Source organism: Drosophila persimilis, unplaced genomic scaffold (assembly GCF_003286085.1).
Source record: "Drosophila persimilis strain 14011-0111.01,24,50 unplaced genomic scaffold, DperRS2 tig00000000-arrow-pilon, whole genome shotgun sequence".
Taxonomy (NCBI): Eukaryota; Metazoa; Arthropoda; class Insecta; order Diptera; family Drosophilidae; genus Drosophila; species Drosophila persimilis.
In genome coordinates, this window is record NW_020825288.1 from 7416910 (window position 1) to 7435793 (window position 18884).

At 46.0% G+C, this 18884-nt stretch overlaps 3 protein-coding genes across 3 annotated transcripts; all 3 read left to right on the forward strand.

Moving 5' to 3' along the window:
* Positions 1–809: 809 nt before the first annotated feature.
* On the forward strand, positions 810–3647 carry LOC113566459 (phytanoyl-CoA dioxygenase domain-containing protein 1 homolog). The gene is made up of 3 exons (XM_026992103.1): positions 810–984; positions 2630–3287; positions 3349–3647. Exons 1-3 carry the CDS (start codon positions 961–963, stop codon positions 3531–3533), a joined length of 867 nt encoding a protein of 288 aa, XP_026847904.1. The 5' UTR covers positions 810–960; the 3' UTR covers positions 3534–3647.
* Positions 3648–4229: 582 nt separating this feature from the next.
* LOC6588046 (aminoacylase-1) lies at positions 4230–5916 on the forward strand. The gene is made up of 6 exons (XM_002012823.2): positions 4230–4435; positions 4488–4832; positions 4887–5033; positions 5094–5377; positions 5443–5576; positions 5636–5916. The coding sequence occupies exons 1-6, from the start codon at positions 4345–4347 to the stop codon at positions 5853–5855; spliced, it is 1221 nt and encodes a 406-aa protein (XP_002012859.1). The 5' UTR covers positions 4230–4344; the 3' UTR covers positions 5856–5916.
* Positions 5917–6038: 122 nt separating this feature from the next.
* Positions 6039–7601, forward strand: LOC6588033 (aminoacylase-1B). The gene is made up of 6 exons (XM_002012824.2): positions 6039–6144; positions 6202–6546; positions 6605–6751; positions 6810–7093; positions 7145–7278; positions 7341–7601. The coding sequence occupies exons 1-6, from the start codon at positions 6054–6056 to the stop codon at positions 7543–7545; spliced, it is 1206 nt and encodes a 401-aa protein (XP_002012860.1). The 5' UTR covers positions 6039–6053; the 3' UTR covers positions 7546–7601.
* Positions 7602–18884: the final 11283 nt, after the last annotated feature.

The window sequence follows — 18884 nt, forward strand, 5'->3', positions numbered from 1 at the left end:
AAGTGGGGGAATTGAAGAAGCACCCAGAGCTAGATCTAACTCACTAAATAACAATTTAGTTATCAAAGTCAATGCCTTAAGTGGTACAAACATTAAAGTTCATAAAGAAACATCTAGCAAATTGCAGCAGAAACGGAACAGCACAACAGAAGCATTAACACTGGGAGACACTGTTACTTAACATGTTTCCAACTGTTATTTAACATTGCGAGAGCCACAGCCAAACACAGAAATTAACAGAGAGAGGGAGACCAAGAGTAAGGTATGGTATGCTTTGGGGCCGAGCTTTTGATACCCTTACAAGACGATCGAAATACATTTATTGAAAAACAATTTAGTTTGTTTTGCAAAGATTTGTTTTCAGCCCGATCGCTTCTAAGGCAGCTTCATTTATAATATATAAAAATCGATCTTGCTTCTTTTCATCTGAGCAGTATTAATAGACATTTGTTTGCAATATTTTAAAAGTACCAGATATGTTTTTACCTGACGATCATATATGCATACAACATATGTACAGCATATGTACATAGTTACTAGAAATCAACCTCTACTTGAAACCAAAATGCCCTCTGCTAGGGTATAAATAGAGAGAGAGAGAGAGAGAGAGAGAGAGAGAACATATGTTTAGAATATTTAACGGTTAAGCAGCCAACGCAGCGCCGCGTGGGAGCTCGTCCGCCCCTGCCCTCTGCGCACGGTCTGCTTTGCTCTGCTCTGCTCTGCTTGATATTTCCGAGCATTTTTCGAAAATTTCTCTACCGTTCAGTTTTTAAAGACCCGCGAACCGCGAAACAGTACAAACCGTTGCTCGTTCTGTTTAAAGATCTCCCATTTTCGATCGATTGAAAGAAAACAAGAGTTGGCGAGTTGTGCGATCTTTCAGTTAAAAAGAAAAGTAAAACCTATTGATTTATCGAGGCTCTTACTCACACACACACACACACACACACGAACAAGATGCACAGCAAATTGTTGGACGAGGTGGGTCAAGTACTAAGTATTTTCCGCCTTTAAGAACTAATATTCGATCGGTCTTCCCGATTCAGCGAGTCTATTTTGGTGGGTAAATGGCAAGCATCGATTTATTTATTGGTAGACGCGATGGCATCCAACGTCAGCATGGGGGAACGGTGTGGTAATAGTTAGTCATGCCCATTAAAATTATCCTGGCGGTTGCGTTCTTGCCAGAGTGTCATCGTGTTATTTACATCCATCAGAATCATAAACATTTCGTTGAGTCGACTCATTTCGAGGAAAATTCAACTGCGGAAAAGCATTCTTTTGTTGGACGAAAGAAAAGACAAAGCGAACGATTCTTAGTAGCAATTGAGGAAACGATTTTCGAACCAGAATGGGATCTTTGATTTCCAGACAAGTTCTTTGTGGAATTGACGGGGCCCATAGTAATAATATACCTACTCGAATGGGGCTTAATTATGGTTTGAAATGGTTTGCGGACAAACTGGTTTCGTTAGTAAACATTTTGATATAATGGAATTGAATATTCAATTCAGCACGAAACGTGCGGCAATTCCCACTTAACCAAATGGATCAAGACTGGAATTGAATATTCTAAAGCCCAGACAAGTTCTAGTTCAACAAAGCTCTCAATTGTAGAATGACCACTTAAGCAAGTTCTAGTTCAACAAACAATAAATTGACAAACATAGGATTGCCAAAGGCGCGGTTGTACTTGTCGTAATAAAAGTCAAACAGATCGGAAAATCGATTGCAGAATCATTTATAAGTAGCATCTACTACCCCATATATAGTATAACACTCCATACCGATGATTTGATGCTTCTGCGATTCGTCAAACGATGGACAGCTGACACGATTCGATCGCTGCCACCTCTTCGATGAACGCAGGTGTGTTCCGTTCCTCTGTTCGTTCGTTTTGTTTCATCTGTTTGAGTCACGGCGACTATTTTTACTCTCGTTTTTCATTTTCTAGCCATTTCAATTTATTTAATTTAACCCCACTCGCAGAAAGAGCAAAATTGTGGGGAAGAAAGAGAGCGCACCCACCAGGAAAATGATATATGTCTTTCTAATGTGTTTACCAAACCGAAATTTGTTTACCCTTCTGTCAAAGAATGAAATATTGAGTGGCTAACAGATAAAGAAACATCCCATTTCTGAATATTCTTCTCATCAAATACTATTATTGTTTTGGTGGCCAAATCGAACGGTGAACACATCATACCCCATTTGTTAAAAAGAAGACACATAAATGTGAGAATTTAAATTTTACGTTGACTGATTTCAATGAATGAGCACGATTTTCAGTCCACTAGTTTGGGCTACATTTTGACATGCATCAGAATTTGTTAATTAGCAAATGCTGAAAGTTCAGACAATGAAACAACGCGAACAAAGAGTATTCAAAAGAGGAGAGTGCAACGTGGGGCAGGGGGCACGCGCGTGCCCGTTACACAGTCATATAGATAACATCTCAAGCCCCCATTACCGGACCTACTCGAACAGACTGGGACCGGGCCAGACGAGACGGCGCAGGCGATAAGAGTCCGCACAAAGATTATGAGTAGAGTAGAGAGACCTTCACCCGCTTTCATGGGTATTCCATGCAAACCAGTGACCAATTTTTCCACTCACTCGTTTACAGCTGAACGAGAATGGCTACGTTGTCATCGAGGACTTCCTCACCGCCGAGGAGGTGGACTCGCTATATCAGGAGGGACGGACCCTGTGCCTGGATGCCCCACAAACGAATCGGAAGATCTTCAGCACGATCAAGGCCGAAGATGCACACAGCAAGGAGCTGTACTTCATGGATTCGGGCGACAAGGTGCGCTACTTCTTCGAGAAGGGAGCTGTGGGCGAGGAGGGGCAGCTGCTGGTGGACCCAATGATTGCGCTGAACAAAGTGGGACACGCACTGCACGTGGAGCACCCCACTTTTAATGCGATCACATTCAGCAATCGCGTGAGGGAGATCTGCTGGCAGCTCAACTTCAACCGTCCGGCCGTGTGCCAGAGCATGTACATTTACAAGAATCCCGGCATCGGGGGCGAGGTGATTCCCCACCAGGACTCCTGGTACCTGCACACAGAGCCCAACTCCGCGGTGGGCTTTTGGATGGCGCTCGAAGATTGCACCCTGCAAAACGGTTGCCTGCAGTTCATCAAGGGCTCCCACAAGAGCGGCGTGCATCGGCGCTACATGCGCAATCCCGACACGAATGCCACTGAGCTGATGGTCTACGATCGTGCTGCTCCAATCTATCCGCAGTCCAGCTTCGCACCGATCCAAGTCAGCAAGGGTGAGTAGGAGGACCAGAAGTTTCCAAGAAAGCCATAGCAATGACCTCCTTTTATTTGCAGGCACCTGCATCCTCATCCACGGCAATGTGGTGCACAAAAGTGAACAGAACCGGTCACAGAAGAGCCGTCATGCCTACACGTTCCACGTGATCGAGACTGAGAATAATGTGATGTACTCGGAGGATAACTGGCTGCAGGCGCCGCAGGACAAGCCATTCCCCGTGCTGTTCGAGCGCAAGGCCTAAGGAACGGATCGTGATTTGGTATTCTTTGCTTATAAGTCCTCTTAAGTTTTGTTTTACATGCCAAAATGTATGAAATAATCGTAAATTTAATGATTAAATGCAGTATATTTTGAATTTGAACGGTGTGCAAGCAGTGCAAGAACAGCTGTTAGTGTGAAAGCAGTGAACAGCGTTGGGAGTGCTGAAGCAGTTCAGAAGGAGTGAGAGTGTGTAAGCAGTTCAAAAGATGTGGCAGTGTGTTGTTGGTTGTGTTGAAGCAGTTCAACAGCCTAGTGTGGAAGCAGTTCCGAAGCTTAGGTAGTGTTGAAGCAGTTGTACAGTCCAGGTAGTGTTGAAGCTGTGCACAAATCAGTTGATCAAAACAAATGGTCACCAAGCTGACGTCAGAGCAAATAAATGAACTTCAAACGATAACAGGACAGAGACAGAAAGAGGCACTCAAACAAATTTAACAGCGGAGCACAGTAAACACTGATTAAAACTGAAAGATATTCAACAAATCTTAAATAATAGTTGAACCGACAGAAAAGTTGAGCAATTTGAAATCTACTTTGAATGGATCAACCATTTTGATCACCTCTAAGAGTGCCCACTGTACCTTACCCCCCGTGTGGCATTGACTTAAACATGTTTGACACTAACTACAATTCTCGTTCTACATTTTAAATTACAAAAAATTATCTCCCTCCGTCCGTTTCCATATCGCTCGTTGACACTATCTGTTCGAGTCATTAGCGTCCGAGCGCTCGAACAGTACGGAGTACGCTTGGAGGGGGCTTTAAAATTAAATTGCTTTAGATACTCGTAGAAAATGTCTGCCAGCAAGTGGGAATCTGACGAGGAGATCCAGTTCTTCCGGGAGTATCTGCGCATACCCAGTGTTCATCCCAATCCAAACTACGGTGAGTGTTTTGTGGATGCCCCCACTCTCTGACTCTATGACTGTTTCGATAGAACCATGTCTGGAGTTCCTTGACCGCCAGGCGAAGCAGTTGGAGCTGCCCATGAAGGTGTACTATCCAGCCGATGAGCAGAACCCCGTGGTTGTCCTCACCTGGCAAGGTCTGCAGCCGGAACTTCCCAGCGTGCTGCTCAACTCCCATATGGATGTGGTGCCCGTGTTCCCGGAGAACTGGACGCATCCGCCTTTTGGGGCGGAGATCGATGAGGAGGGTCGCATCTTTGCACGCGGCACACAGGACATGAAGTGCGTGGGGATGCAATATCTGGCAGCCATTCGGGCTCTTAAGAGGAGTGGTGCGAGGTTCAGGCGAACCATCCACATCTCCTTTGTTGCTGGTAAGAGTCGGTTGTATAGCCACAAATCCAGAAACTATATTATTTCCAACTCAGATGAAGAAATGGGAGGCAAACTGGGAATGCGTCCGTTCGTGCATACCGACGATTTCCGTGCCCTGAATGTGGGCTTCGGAATGGACGAGGGTCTGGCATCGCCCACCGCGGAGTTTCCGGTATTTTATGCGGAGCGCAGTGTTTGGCGTAAGCTCAAATAATCCCACAATCTTGAAGAACTCTATCTCTGATATTCTCCTTCCGAAGGTGTTTACTTCCACATCAGTGGAACGTCCGGCCACGGATCTCTTCTGCTGTCCAATACGGCGGGTGAAAAGTTGAACTACATCGTGGGGAAGATGATGGCGTACCGCAAGGTGCAGGTTCAGAGACTGGAGAACAATCCCGAGCTCTGCATTGGCGATGTGACGACCATTAACCTGACCAAACTGGAGGGTGGAGTACAGAGCAATGTGGTGCCTCCGCTGCTGATGGTCTGCTTCGACTGCCGCCTGGCCCTCGACGTGGATCACCAGGAGTTTGAGGCGACTGTAAGTCTCTGTTTAGGTTTAGTGCACTGCTCTCAGGTATAACTCTCTTCTGCTTGTCGTTAAAGCTCCAAAAATGGTGTGCCGAGGCTGGTGGAGGCATTGAGCTGACTTACGAGCAGAAGCAGCCTCGAGTGCTGCCCACACCGATCGATGCGAGCAACCACTTCTGGGTGGCTTTTAAAAAGGCCACGGATAATCTGTGAGTAAAAGATATAACTCCGGAGAGGGCTCATTCCATATAATTGGTATTTTCTTCAGGGGACTCGCTATCAAGCCACAAATCTTCACTGGCGGCACTGATAGTCGATATCTGCGCCAGGTGGGCATTCCGGCACTGGGTTTCTCTCCGATGAACAATACGCCCGTGCTCCTACATGATCACGACGAATTCCTGCAGGCGGATACCTATTTGAGGGGTGTCCAGATATATCAGAAGATCATCAGCAACATTGCGAATGTGGGCTGTGTTTGTGTGTAGATTAGTCGCTTGAAAGAGCAGATATAATAAAAGTATTGTAACCTTCTACGACATCCCCTCACATGCCTATCGCTTTGATTTACGATCAAATTGCTCCAAGATAACACTTTTGTCTAGAGATAATCTTGGATAAACTTCATTGTTGCCTCTTGGATGCCTTTTTTACTCAGTTTCAACTGAAACTTTGAGCAATACGCAATGAGCGCCAGCGACTGGGAGTCCAACGAAGAACTGCAATACTTTCGGGAGTATCTGCGCATTCCTAGTGTGCATCCCAATCCGAACTATGGTTGGTATTTGGAGGATATTCCTCGATATCTTGGTAATCACATGTCTGTTCCATCAGAACCGTGCGTCGAGTTTCTAAGACGTCAGGCGAAGCAGTTGGAGCTGCCGATCAAGGTTTACTATCCAGCCAATGAGCACAACCCAGTGGTTGTCCTGACCTGGCAGGGTTTGGAGCCGGAACTTCCCAGCGTGCTGCTCAACTCCCATATGGATGTGGTGCCCGTGTTCCCCGAGAACTGGACGCATCCGCCCTTCGGAGCGGAGATCGATGAGGAGGGTCGCATCTTTGCACGCGGCACACAGGACATGAAGTGCGTGGGGATGCAGTATCTGGCAGCTATTCGGGCTCTAAAGAGGAATGGTGCGAGGTTCAAGCGAACCATTCACATCTCCTTTGTGGCCGGTAAGTATCGATCCAGCTTCTATGAAACGATCCTCTGATCAAATGACCTGCTATTCAGACGAAGAAATGGGAGGAAGGCTGGCGATGCGTCCATTTGTGGATTCCAAGCAGTTCCGTGCCCTGAATGTGGGATTTGGTTTAGACGAAGGAATCGCCTCGCCCACGTCGGAGATACCTGTGTTCTTTGCCGAGCGAACTGTGAGACGTAGGTGGATATTATGAGGTTCTTCTTTAATTTGACTAAGCTGTTGCTCTGCCCACAGGTGTGTTCTTTAAAATAGGCGGCACTGCCGGCCACGGTTCGCTCTTGTTGCCTAACACAGCCGGGGAAAAGTTGAGCTACATTCTCGGCAAGATGATGGAGTTCCGCAAGGTCCAATCTCAAAGGCTCGAAAGTAACCCGGAGCTCTCAATTGGCGATGTGACGACCGTTAACCTGACCCGAGTGGAGGGTGGAGTACAGAGCAATGTGGTGCCTCCGCAGCTGATGGTCTGCTTCGACTGCCGCCTGGCGCTGGACATTGACATCCACGAGTTTGATGCCAATGTAGGTTATCTTCTGAATGATAGTCCATATATTCATAGCTTCGTTTTACAGCTTCATAAATGGGCTGATGAGGCTGGCGGGGGAATCGACTTGGAGTATGAGCAGAAGCGGGGACACATTCCGCCCACTGCCACTGACGAAACAAATCCCTTCTGGGTTGCCTTCAAGGAAGCGACAGATCACCTGTAAGTTTTCCTTTGGGGTTTTCCATTGATGAAGGTCGGGATTGATGGTATTGTCTTTTCAGAGGCCTGGAAATCAAGCTTCAGGTCTTTCCCGGCGGCACCGATAGTCGATATCTGCGTAATGTTGGTATTTCGGCTTTGGGTTTCTCTCCCATGAACCACACTCCGGTTCTTCTCCATGACCACGACGAGTTCCTTCATGCACAAACGTATCTAAAGGGGGTGCAGATATATCAGAAAATAATAAGCAATGTAGCCAGTGTTTGATGTATATTATGTCAATAATTTTATAAATATATTTGGTTGATTCATTCATGTTGAAATATGGCTTAAAACCTTTGTTTAAATGGTTTTCTTTATCACAGAAATAATAATAATCAAAATATATTTGACATTTTACGTACCAACTTTTTACATGACGTTTACATTTACACCCAAAAGTATGCTATGAATCTGAATCGGTTAAATCGGTTGCTTCTATCGCATATGCAGGTGCCATTTGTTGCCGCCAGTGGCGGCACTGTTGCTGTTGTGATAGTTGGCAGCGCGGTCAGAAGTGGGCGCCATTTTTGAAAATGGATTTTAATTTGTGTAGGCTCGGAAATATTGTATAATTTGGGACATTTTATGCTTGGAAACAGTTCTTCTACTTGAAAGACTAATTGTGTGTGTAATAAAGAAAACGTTCCACTAGAAACACAAATATTATCATGGTGAATACCACTTCATTGCTGGAAAAGAAATATTTTAAAACATGATGACTTCGATTTTTGGTGAGAAATAGCATCGGATAATTAGGTCCTAGCGGGACAGCATTAGTAAAAATATAGTAATTCCCAAGAAACGGTAGTTGAGCTGATATTTAGACCTGTTTTCGTGTCCCTGGGAAGTGGCTACCTTTCTAAGCCAAAAAACTAAGCCAGAGTACACTAGAACCTATACCTGATCAAGCTGTTCTAGTGGCAAAGTCTCTGTCCCTTTCCCGCCCACCAGATATGGTCTAGATCCAGAATCCAACCAGGTTCCCAGCCATAATTTGGCCACCGCAACGTTGTCACACACCAGCCAGCCAGCCAGCCAGCCAGCCAGCCTGTACGGTATACCCCCAGATGGGAAAAGTTTGCTCTTTTTTTTTCGCCGGTCTTTTGTTGGTGGCTCCTTCTTATGTGTAATGTTCTTTCATGTTGCAAAACGATTTGTTGGATGCAAGATTTATGAACTTGTTTTCGCTGACAGCCGACAGTTGTTAAGGTAACACACACACGCATAGCCCGTATCTGTGTGTGTGTGCGTGAACATGCCGCCTAATTAGAAGATTTTAATTATCTGTTTTCAATCAGCTTCCATTGAGATAATGATAATGCTGCCGCTGCCTTGTTCTTTGTTTCTGTTCCGTATCGCGTAGCTCCCCCCTCTCTCTCTCGCTCTCTCTCACTCTCTGTCGCCAATCTTTTTTCTTGTTGTTGTTTTTGAGGCTGTTTAAGCCAAAATGTGGTTGACATTTCGCCGGGTCGTCGCCGCCATCCACAGTCGCTTGGCCAGAGACAGCGACATTTTGGAAGAAGGTGTTGTTGGTATCGCGGCGGCCACGCGCATGCTGCCAATAAACGCTGTCAAAGTGTCCTAAATCGATTAGAATTGATTTTGAAAGGCTCGCTGACGCTGACTCTGACGCTGACAGCCCAAAACGGACCCGCGAGCAATCATCCTCAATTCCAGCATTGTGTACAATGGCGCGGATTACAGTTGTCTGTCGTGTTCTATGGACTCCGTTGATAGCCGCCGCGTCTCCAAGTCCCAGTCCCAGTCCCAGTTGCAGTCCCTGGTCTCTGGTCCCTGGTACCCTGTTCCAGCCGAATCCCTTCCGCCGAAGCTTCAGTCGCCGCCTGATCTGGTTGCGTGTTTAAGGCCAAAGGAGGCGATGTTGCTGTCATTGACGATTTATGTCAACTGCCGCTGCGGCACAATATTCAAATTCTTTGCATTCACTCATCACTTGTCGCCAGCTCGCCGCCTGTCCTGCTCGGTCATGAGATGCCAGCCAGGGGCTTGTGGCAGGGGGATGTCCACAGAATCGTGCTACATTTATGTTGTTTCGTGAATGTTCACTCCCCTCTGGATCAGCCCTGATATCCCTCTTCTATATTAACAACGCCACTGGCTGGACACCGATGAATGCCATGAACTTTTGAATCGCTGAGCTGCAAAATAATGGGCCCTGAGAAACGGAATACCTTTCGAGGGTTGCCCGAGAGAAGGCTCCAAGGAAGGGAGCTCCTGTCAAGTAGTTTACAATCCACCCACTGGCCAAGCCTCGGGGACCGCTCCAACCAGAGCGAAACTCTACCTAGTTACCGCGCAAATTGAATTCAAAATCAAAATTTATTTAACTCTAATGGATTTGGCAAGCTGAGTGGTTGCGTCTCTGACCCACCACTTGTCGAGGAGGGCACAAGGGACAAGGGACAAGGGACAAGGGACAAGGGACACTCGCCGGTTTTGGGGCATATTCTTATCGAGGTATCTGCCGTCCCGTGGCTGGTTCGCGCGCCGCATGCCACGCCAGGCTGAGTTCGTTGCGTTACTTTGATTTGACAGGATTCATTGTCTCCGCCACTTCAATGACTTCAAGCTTACGCGCCGGCCGCCTCTTGGATCTGCCTGTCTCTCTGCTTCCTTGCTCTTGGATGGGTCTGGGACTGGGACTGGGACTGGGTCTGAGTTGGCTCTGAGCTGGATGCGTATTGACATTTTAAATGCGTCCATCACTTTGGTTTGCACGGGTCCGACGCTGACGGAATTCATTTAAATACATTTCGGCCCCAAGGGGCCAGACCCGACCCGACCATCATGCGGTAGTTTAGTGGGCGGAGGGGTGAAGGGGGGGTGGGGCAGTAAATTGGGCGAGAGCCAATCGAATGGAATTTATATGCGGCGGGCTGCGAGATGAGCATTTTCGTGGCCTTTGATTGACTTGTGTCACTTTGTCTCATTTGTCAGGCGAACGCCTTCGATGTTCATCCTGGACGCGGTCCTGTTCCCTGCTCCCTGCTCCCTGGCCCTGGCCCTGGCGCTTAAGTGCCAGGTGTCTCACTTTAGGGCACTCAATTGAAATGTTTGCCTCGCGCCTGGATGCTGGCCGCTGGCCGGGGTTCTTTGTGGCAACTAAATGACATGAGCCTGCATTCAAATGCCCATCAAATTGTTACACAGTTGAGCGGGCAGCAGCGCGCATCCTTCTGGGCAATATCCTGCCGCAAATCCCAACTCTCGAGCATGGGATTTATGACAGCTCAATAGACTGCCACGGGGGGACAGAGCAGGAGACTGAACGGAAATGTCCTGCCTGCTAACCGGAGATATGTTTCATATCCGCAACACGCTGCCCAACTACCCAGCAACGTGAGAGATTCCACATCCACATCCACATTCACATTTGTACGGGGACTACAATTGAATGCCGCAACTGAGGAGCTGTGACAGCCAAGATTTGTTTGTTTCGGCCAGCCTCTGTGGGCCATCCATCCCAAACCCCAGAAACAGTCGCCAGCGTTAAGCCTATTCCTAAACCAAAGGGTTTCCATTCAGATAATGCGGTAACAAATGTGCTCGGCCACATTTGATTGAGGCGTGTTTCCATTGGCATGTCCTTCAATCCATTTGACAGCCGCAAAAGTTCTACATCCTGCATGGAGATTTCCTGATTACCTCCAAGCCGATCCAGCTCCTGCTCCTGTTAACATGGCCATTAATAATTGTGCGCCGCAGAAGCGATGCCCAAAGTGTTCAAAGCCGGTTGCCGCCCTGGTCTGCCGCCAGGCACTTGCAATTATGTACCAAAATGCTGCAATGGTAATCCCTCGCTGAAAGCGCATTGTTTCGCCGCATCATTCACAGTCGTTTTGGGCCAAGAAGTTGAAACTTTGGGCGGGCTTGGTCAAGAGTCTTAACAAGAATCGATAAAGGGGAAGTTGAACAGGATTAAACAAGGGTCTACAGTCTGGCTGGTTCTAAGAAATCCATAGTATTTATAGACTAACCATTCTAGAAGCAGGAATATAGAGACTCGTAAGTTGAGGAGCTTTAAGTTAGAATTCAAATAAACTTCCCTTAAACACAGTTCTCAATCAATGCTAGGACCAAAGATATTCTCAACCCGTAATATCGTACATGATAAATTATTTCTCTGGTACTTTAAGGCCAGCATCCTCTCCCGATACTCCCTCATTTCCTGTCCCGACTTTTGTGCACATAAATCTCAGCATGAATGAATTAACATATCAAGATCATCCGAACCAATCCCCCAGCAGCAGCAGAGCAGCCGAAAAAAATCTCGTTTCATGCTGCAGTGCCCCCCTTCGCTGGGGCAGCCTTGATTTAGATAATGCCACACGGCCCCCGCTTGTGCCGCTTGTTCGCTGCTTGACCTCCACGGCGAAGAGTCGTCGACTACTTGTTGCAATTATGATTGCGCCAGAAGTTTCGGTGGCCAGCTGCTGCTGCTGCTGCTGCTGCTGGAACGCCCAGAGGTGTAGCCAGCTCGATGGCAAATTGAAAGCCAAATGCAACCGGCAAAGACGCCCCCAAGCAACACGCCCATGCGGCATGTGGCATGCAATTGCATCGGGAGTTGGAGGCTGCGAAGCCGGCTTGGTATTTGCCACAATTGCTTGGCACTTTGTAACTGTCGGCGGCTATTAAGAGACTCATTTTTTGTGGCCGCTGCTGGTGCTCTATGCAAATCCCCCAGCCTCCAGCACTCCAGCACCCAGCACTCCAGCTGCTGCAGCTGTAAAGATTGTAACCCGAAAAAGAGAGACAACAGGGAAGACAAAAACCCGAGCCGGGAGTTGCGTAATTTGCTTAAGCCCAGAGCGGCCCAGAGCAGCGGATGGCCGGAGCGGCAGAGTTTTTGATTTCCTTCAAATTGGCAACCGTCGCACAATCAACCTGGCCTGGTCCTGCCGCCTCCTCCCGCTGCTCTGCCCCCGATGTGGGGGCCAACGGCCTTTTGAATTGAATTCAAATTTCAATGCAATTTTGCATATCCAAGCGCATTATAGCCGCTTGCCAACTTACTTCCCAGAGGCAGCCCCAGGCCCAAGCCGAGGCCCAGGCCCAGGCCCGGCCCCAGTCCCCGGCACAAAGCCTATTGAACTGTGAGCCATTTCGAGCTTTTTGATCTGCCGCCAGCGCTCTGGACCGACTTGACTCTCGGTCGGAACGCTTTTGTATCCTGGTAGTTGAGGTTCAGGCCCTCGCCTGATGCCCGCCATTTTCCTCCTGCTCAATCTCAACTGCAACTGAATTACGCAGAATGGATGGAATGGAGCAGGAGCAAGGGCCGTGTCTGCTGGGTCTGTGGATGCAACTAAGCGGCTCACCAAGATGGACTGAACGTCAGGGCCCAGGCGACATCAGTGGGATCTGGGATGGGAATGGGAAGCCTCTGTCTGAGACTCTGGGACTCGGTCGGGCTCTTTTTTATTCGCGGAATCAGAATATTGACATTTTTTCAACAGCAACATTTGCTACATTTCGCTGGCTTCCAGTGTTCCAGGCAGAGGGAGAGCCACGAGAACAATGGCCAAAATGTGCCAGAGTGGGCAGGCATCATGTGGCGACGACAATCGCATCAGCCTCTAGCCGCTGGCAGGACAGCATTGGAGCACTTTGGTTCCGCTTTGGTTCGGGCCTCGTTTAATGCCGCCAATTGAGGCAAGCTCTCCTCGTTCCTCGTCGCTCGTTGGGTGAGCGACAGAGATGGAGCTGGCAAGATCTCTGTTCCTCTTCTAGTGTGTGTGAGAGTCCCCCAAAGTGGGTGTGTGTTGGTGTGGTTGTGTAATGGGTTTAAGTTTGTTGGACTTTAGGAATGAGCTTCTATAGTAATGAAAGTCCCACAGATTGTTTCTGAAAGGATGGGTAGAAAATTCCTTGGGGAAGACTGAGAGAAGATATGGCTAAAAGTGGGTGATGATACTTTATCATAGTTGATATGAAATCCTTTATGGACAATCCTAGTTCATAATGCACACCTTAAACTATTCGATTACTCTTTGCCACACAAATTTCCAATATTTTTGTACTCCTTAAAATAAATCTCTTGTTTTCTATCCTGATTTTCTAAATACTAATATTAAGAAATGGTGTCTGAAAGCTATAATTAAGTTTGTTTCCCTTTTCAGCTTCAGATAACTTACTTTTTAATTTATATATATTTTTTGTATTTTTAGATAGAGAGATCTAGGATCTTTCTAGTACTTCTTTTAATCCTTAACTTAGGGAAAATAGCTCTGAATTTTTTTATATTTACACTAAGATTGAAAATTGTACACCCCCAGATCTCTGAGTGTATTTTCGACATATATCATTATATTTAAATATTCCAGATTTAAGGTCACTTTCCTCAAAAATATATATATAAATATAAAAATATATAAATATTTCTTTTCGAAATATAAAATCGATTGAATGCCTTCCTCCTCCAGCTACCCAAACAGCCACCCAAAAATTGTAGGGAACAGCCCGCAATTGCCGACAAAAGTCCGCTTTGAACAGTAGTGGTGCGCACTGCTGTTGTGGTGCCACCATCGTTTTGGGGCATCATCGGGAGCAGCAGCAGCGGCAGCAGCAGCCATCGCATCGATGTGTCGCGGTGGCAAGTTGAAGCTGCGCGTTGTTTGTCGCTGCCCGCGATCGCGTTGGCTACCAGGCCCGTCCCGGCCTGGAGAGGGGCTGCGATGGGATACACCGCCGTGCTGGTTAGTCAATGGAGTCATGTCCATGTTATAAGCACTTAATCTGATCAGCGTTCGACTGGCCTTTGTTTGCCCGCCTGCTCTGGTGTTCCTTCTTTTGTTTTTTTCTTCTGCCTCCGCTCCTGCATTCCCGGCTAAATTATTTGGCGACTTTTGGCCTGGCTGGAACTAATTTGTTGATGGCAAACATAGCAGCAGATTCGCATCAATTAAAAGTCGGAAAAGAGCATTTGACTGAAAGCCTTCAAACCCTACTCAAGATGTCTATCAATGGAGCCTAGCGAAGGGAGCCCGGTCCCCCCCGGTTAGGGTTTGGGGCTGCTCCATGCCCAGAATGTGGCAATCAGTGCAGGATGTTGAGGAAGTCGTAAATCGACTAACAGTTTGCCCAGCTACTCGTACGACTGATTTTATTAGTACTAATTTGTATGTGTGTGTAGGAGGCGAGTATTCCAAACTGCGCTGCGGTAGGTTAATGGCTGGTTCAAGTGGCCAGGAAAATGCTTTCACTTGCACATGGCACCCGGCAATTGGTGCAGCGACCACCCAGACGCTGGCCTTGGCTCGGGAGAGCTCTCTACGAAAATCTATCTCTATCTGTCCCTCCTTCTGCCAGGCACAGCCACTCGTGTTATATGTCACACATAAACACAGCGAGCGGCAGAGACTATCAAAATATTTAGAGAAAGGCGGGTAGAGAGAGAGGGGATAGAGGCCAGAGGCAGGCCAAAGTGAAAGCGGTAGTCAAATTTTTAGATGCCCAGCAGGCGATGCCTAATCCGAGTCATCCTCCAGGCAGGACCAGCAGGCGGCATCCTTACAATTGACTTTGCGGCTGTGGCACAAAGGCCAATCCGCAGCGACAACTGCCACAACGACAATGACATCGAGGCCTGACGTTTTGTGTGCCTTTAGCGCATTATTTCACTCTCCTGCGATACATTTGCATATGCAGAGCCCGGCCAGTGCTCCACGGCTGCCGGCCACGGCCCAGCTTTGTGGCCGGCCAAAAGCAAAGCCGCTTGGCCATTTCGTCATGCTTGATTGTTGAGTGCCTCCTTTTATGAGCTGATCTCCTGAGCGGCTCCTGCCGCCGCCGCCGCCGCTTGACTCTTGAAATTCGTAGAAAACGCCACAAGAAACAATGTATCGCCCTGGCACAGTGGTCCCCGATCAGAACGGAACTCGACTTCAGGTCGGATCAGGGCTATTAGCTGATTACAAAAGAGGTCTGGGCCTGCAAAGGTGTTTCGGGGAACCAAAAGATTGAGATATTGCGTGAAGGAGCTGTACTCTGCATTTGGAGGTTACTACCGATAGAGAATTGTCCACTACCCAACTACTAGGAACTATAACTTGGGTGTACTTGACTCTTAAAAAGGTTCGATTAATACTTCAAGTCTGTTCATATATATGCAATTATTCTTCAATAGAGAAAACATATTCTAAAAACAATACATTCCTCAGATACTTTCATTAAGGCCTTGTCTTTAAACATAGAAAAAAATTGCAAAATATTTATTTATGTACAGTGCCGGACATATATATTGGCCCAGAGGTAACTCTTAGATTTACTGCTGTTTTGAGAGCTTTTCCAGCGGGATTTTCGTAAGAAAAATACTTTTATCCGATAAATAAATCAATTTTCTATAAGATTGGCTAATTTTTGTAAGCGTAAATTCATTGCATTTTTGTACAATTTTTAAAAGAAATATTGACTAAAATTTGTTGGCACACCTCTTAAAAAACTATTCAAACTAACCAGCTATTGCCTTTAATTGTATTTTCGGAATATATACGAATGTATATATATATGTAATAAATATTTAAAATTCAATTAATCAAAGCACTATGTCAAATCGGAGAATATCTACAAATATATTTGAATCAATAACTTGGGGCCTACTGTCGCGTTTTGTAGCACATTTTGTAACCACTGTAAGTCTGCTTAGGTCGCATGTTGCCTACACCATCGTCATCATCCGATTGCCCAAATAAGGTGCAACAATTGCGGCAGCGACTGAAGCTGTTGCAACTGGAAGCTGCAACTGCAATTGCAAGCTGAAACTGAAACTGAGACTGCCGGCAACTCTTTTGTTTTTGATGAATGATTGCAATTTATTTGTATTGTTGCATTGCTCGCATTCATCGCCAATTGCATTTTTGATTATGTGAACTTATTTCCGCAGACTCTTGTGGGCCGTTGGGGGGATCAAAAGGCATTTTGCCGACAATGCACAAACTCGAGTACGGGTACGAGTATCAGACCGACAACTAGAAAGAGCACTTCCTTTACAAGGCCCCAAATTCGATATTTCAATATCCAATCGAATCCAATCCCATGTTGGAATAGAAGAAATTGTTGCAAGAAATATTTGGTTCGATTGTTTGTTTATTTATTCAGATTTGAAAGTCCGCCAAGCTTCTTCCTCGCTGTTCTTCTGGTGGCCCATGTTGATTTTAAGTGGTGGCGCCAATGGCCACATCGCCACATCCACATCCACCAGAGCTGGATATCGCATCCCAACCCATTCCGAACGGTTCTGTTCTGTTCTGTTCTGTTCGGTTCTGTTCTGTTGTGGTCTGGTCTGGTTGGGGGCCCCCCCAATACTCCATGCAATTGACTTTGCTGGGCTGCTGCTGCATGGCGCATTCGCTTTGTTTAAACATAAATTTTTCATTTTTTTAAATCAATAAAGCTAAAAGCGCCACAGCCAAACAACGCCACGAGACCAAGAGCCCAGCCCCCACCCGGCAGACCAGAATAATCCGAATGATACGTATACCATGTACATATACCATGCTGTCTGTGTGTATTTGGGTTTCTAATTGAGCTTGACTGAAATTATATAAATAAACAAACTGAACAATTCTAGGCAGAGGCAGAGGAAGAGTCAGAGGAAGAGTCAGAGGCAGTCGGAAGCGGGGGAGCTCCAGTTCCAGTTCCATCCTCGTCATCATCGCTCCTCATTTGGAGGCCATCATCGAGCAGCCTTTTGGCAGATTGCTTCGTCTGGGGCATGCGTCTTGTGGCAAACATAAACATACTCGTACAACTGCTACAAATTAGCCAAACAGCCATCAGGCAGCAGCAGCAACAGCCATAGCCTTCGAAGCATGATGGATTTGCTGATCAACTGATGACTTGTCTTTGTCTGGCAGTCTCCAAATGTTGAATGCCACCCAATATATCTTCCTAAAAAGAGAGCTATTCTTCTCGGCTGTTTAGTTTATGGATGTCAGTGGGCTATTAGTCATGAGTTCAACCATGAATGATGTTTGAATCGATTTGGATAGGAGTGAAATTTTTGGTTAACCGATTAGATCAGATGACTCTGCGTATAATGAAAGATCATATTGGTATTTAAGGGACATTTTATATAAAAGAGTGAGAGATATATGTGTGAAAAATTCTGGCATAATGTCAAAATTTTGTGTCAAAATAATTTATGTTGTAGACTCAGAAGGCTATTTACATCCGCTCATCCGAAAGTGCTGATTGCTGCTATGGACAAAGAATATCATCATTGTCGTGCGCTCAAATTCAAACCTAAGTCTGATGGTATATCAGAATAGATATTGAAACACCACCAGAGCCATTGAACAGCTTGCTTAGCGGCATGGATCCAAATTCGGAGCAACAAAAATAGTTAACAATAATGAGGCAGTTCTTTATGTAAGTTATTCATATATTGATGAGATCGAAAAATAGCCTAGGAATAAATATGCATACTTTTAAATAATAATATGCAATCACAACTCTCATAAATACTATTGAATATGGGTCCGTTTTTACTCAAAGTTACTTATTAAAATAATTTCTATACCTATATATTACGGCTTTGAATATGGTTTATTCAACAGATTACAAGTTCATAAATATACCAGCGTTTACCACTGACTGAAGTTCAGCAAATCGCGAATATTTACATATATGTAAATGGGTTTTGTAATTTATAGTGATTTCCATTTAACCTTGACCTGACATTCATGTAGAAGAATTTAACACGAAAGGCCTATTTATCCACATTGAAAAGTGTTATAGTTCCGAAGGATGTGCTAGATTTGAATCATGTTTTGGAATAGGGAATATGGTTCCAGAACCTCCAATAATTAAAGATAATATACATATATTAATAGTTCTGTTACTACTGCATTAAATATGATATCATAGTGAAGCCCCCTCTCCTTTATAAAACCAATTCCCAGAGCAATCTAGGTGCCACACCCACTCAAAGATTCTCCTACTCATCTCCACTTGAAGCTCCGCAAACTGTGTTCGCCTGAAGCCTCCCCCTGGCCATTCATTTTCGACAGCAATTAACTGTCAGGCGTGTACTTGATATCACAGAAAAATTCCACTTGATGATGGAGGGGCGCCTCTAGTCCACTGGATTCTCGGGTGAAATGCCATAATCATAGCGTAACGTTTATATGAGCAATTTATCAATTTTTCAGCGCCAGGGCATTTATCAGATAATTGCTGTTTGCACACGCACAAACACACCCGTGCAACGGTACAAATGTTGGCCAAAGGAATGGGGAAAAAAAAACCGCAAAATCATCAGCTGTATCTGGGGGCCATACAACTGCAACAACAACAACAACAGCAGCAGCAGCAACAATGGGACCAAGAGTAAGGCAGTTAATTGGCCCAGAGAGCAGCTAACTGACAGCTAAATTGCCATATCGCATTGCATTTTGTTGGTTACACAAGTTTTACCCCAACCAGTGCCTCGGGGTTCGGGGTTCGACCTCCTCCTCTGCCCCCTCTGCTGTTGCCCCACAACTGTCAAAGGTGATTCCAATTGATTCGAGGCGAAATTCAATTGTATTCCCTGCGTTTGA

What these genes read in the sequence shown, in the direction of transcription:
- LOC113566459 (XM_026992103.1), top strand. Translation starts at nt 961, where the DNA reads ATGCACAGCAAATTGTTGGACGAG. An exon ending in ACAGCAAATTGTTGGACGAG is followed by an intron (nt 985 to 2,629) that starts GTGGGTCAAGTA and finishes ACTCGTTTACAG; the next exon opens with CTGAACGAGAATGGCTACGT. An exon ending in ACCGATCCAAGTCAGCAAGG is followed by an intron (nt 3,288 to 3,348) that starts GTGAGTAGGAGG and finishes TTTTATTTGCAG; the next exon opens with GCACCTGCATCCTCATCCAC.
- LOC6588046 (XM_002012823.2), top strand. Translation starts at nt 4,345, where the DNA reads ATGTCTGCCAGCAAGTGGGAATCTGACGAGGAGATCCAGTTCTTCCGG. An exon ending in CCACATCTCCTTTGTTGCTG is followed by an intron (nt 4,833 to 4,886) that starts GTAAGAGTCGGT and finishes TTTCCAACTCAG; the next exon opens with ATGAAGAAATGGGAGGCAAA. An exon ending in AAAAAGGCCACGGATAATCT is followed by an intron (nt 5,577 to 5,635) that starts GTGAGTAAAAGA and finishes TATTTTCTTCAG; the next exon opens with GGGACTCGCTATCAAGCCAC.
- LOC6588033 (XM_002012824.2), top strand. Translation starts at nt 6,054, where the DNA reads ATGAGCGCCAGCGACTGGGAGTCCAACGAAGAACTGCAATACTTTCGG. An exon ending in TGCCGAGCGAACTGTGAGAC is followed by an intron (nt 6,752 to 6,809) that starts GTAGGTGGATAT and finishes CTCTGCCCACAG; the next exon opens with GTGTGTTCTTTAAAATAGGC. An exon ending in TCCACGAGTTTGATGCCAAT is followed by an intron (nt 7,094 to 7,144) that starts GTAGGTTATCTT and finishes TTCGTTTTACAG; the next exon opens with CTTCATAAATGGGCTGATGA.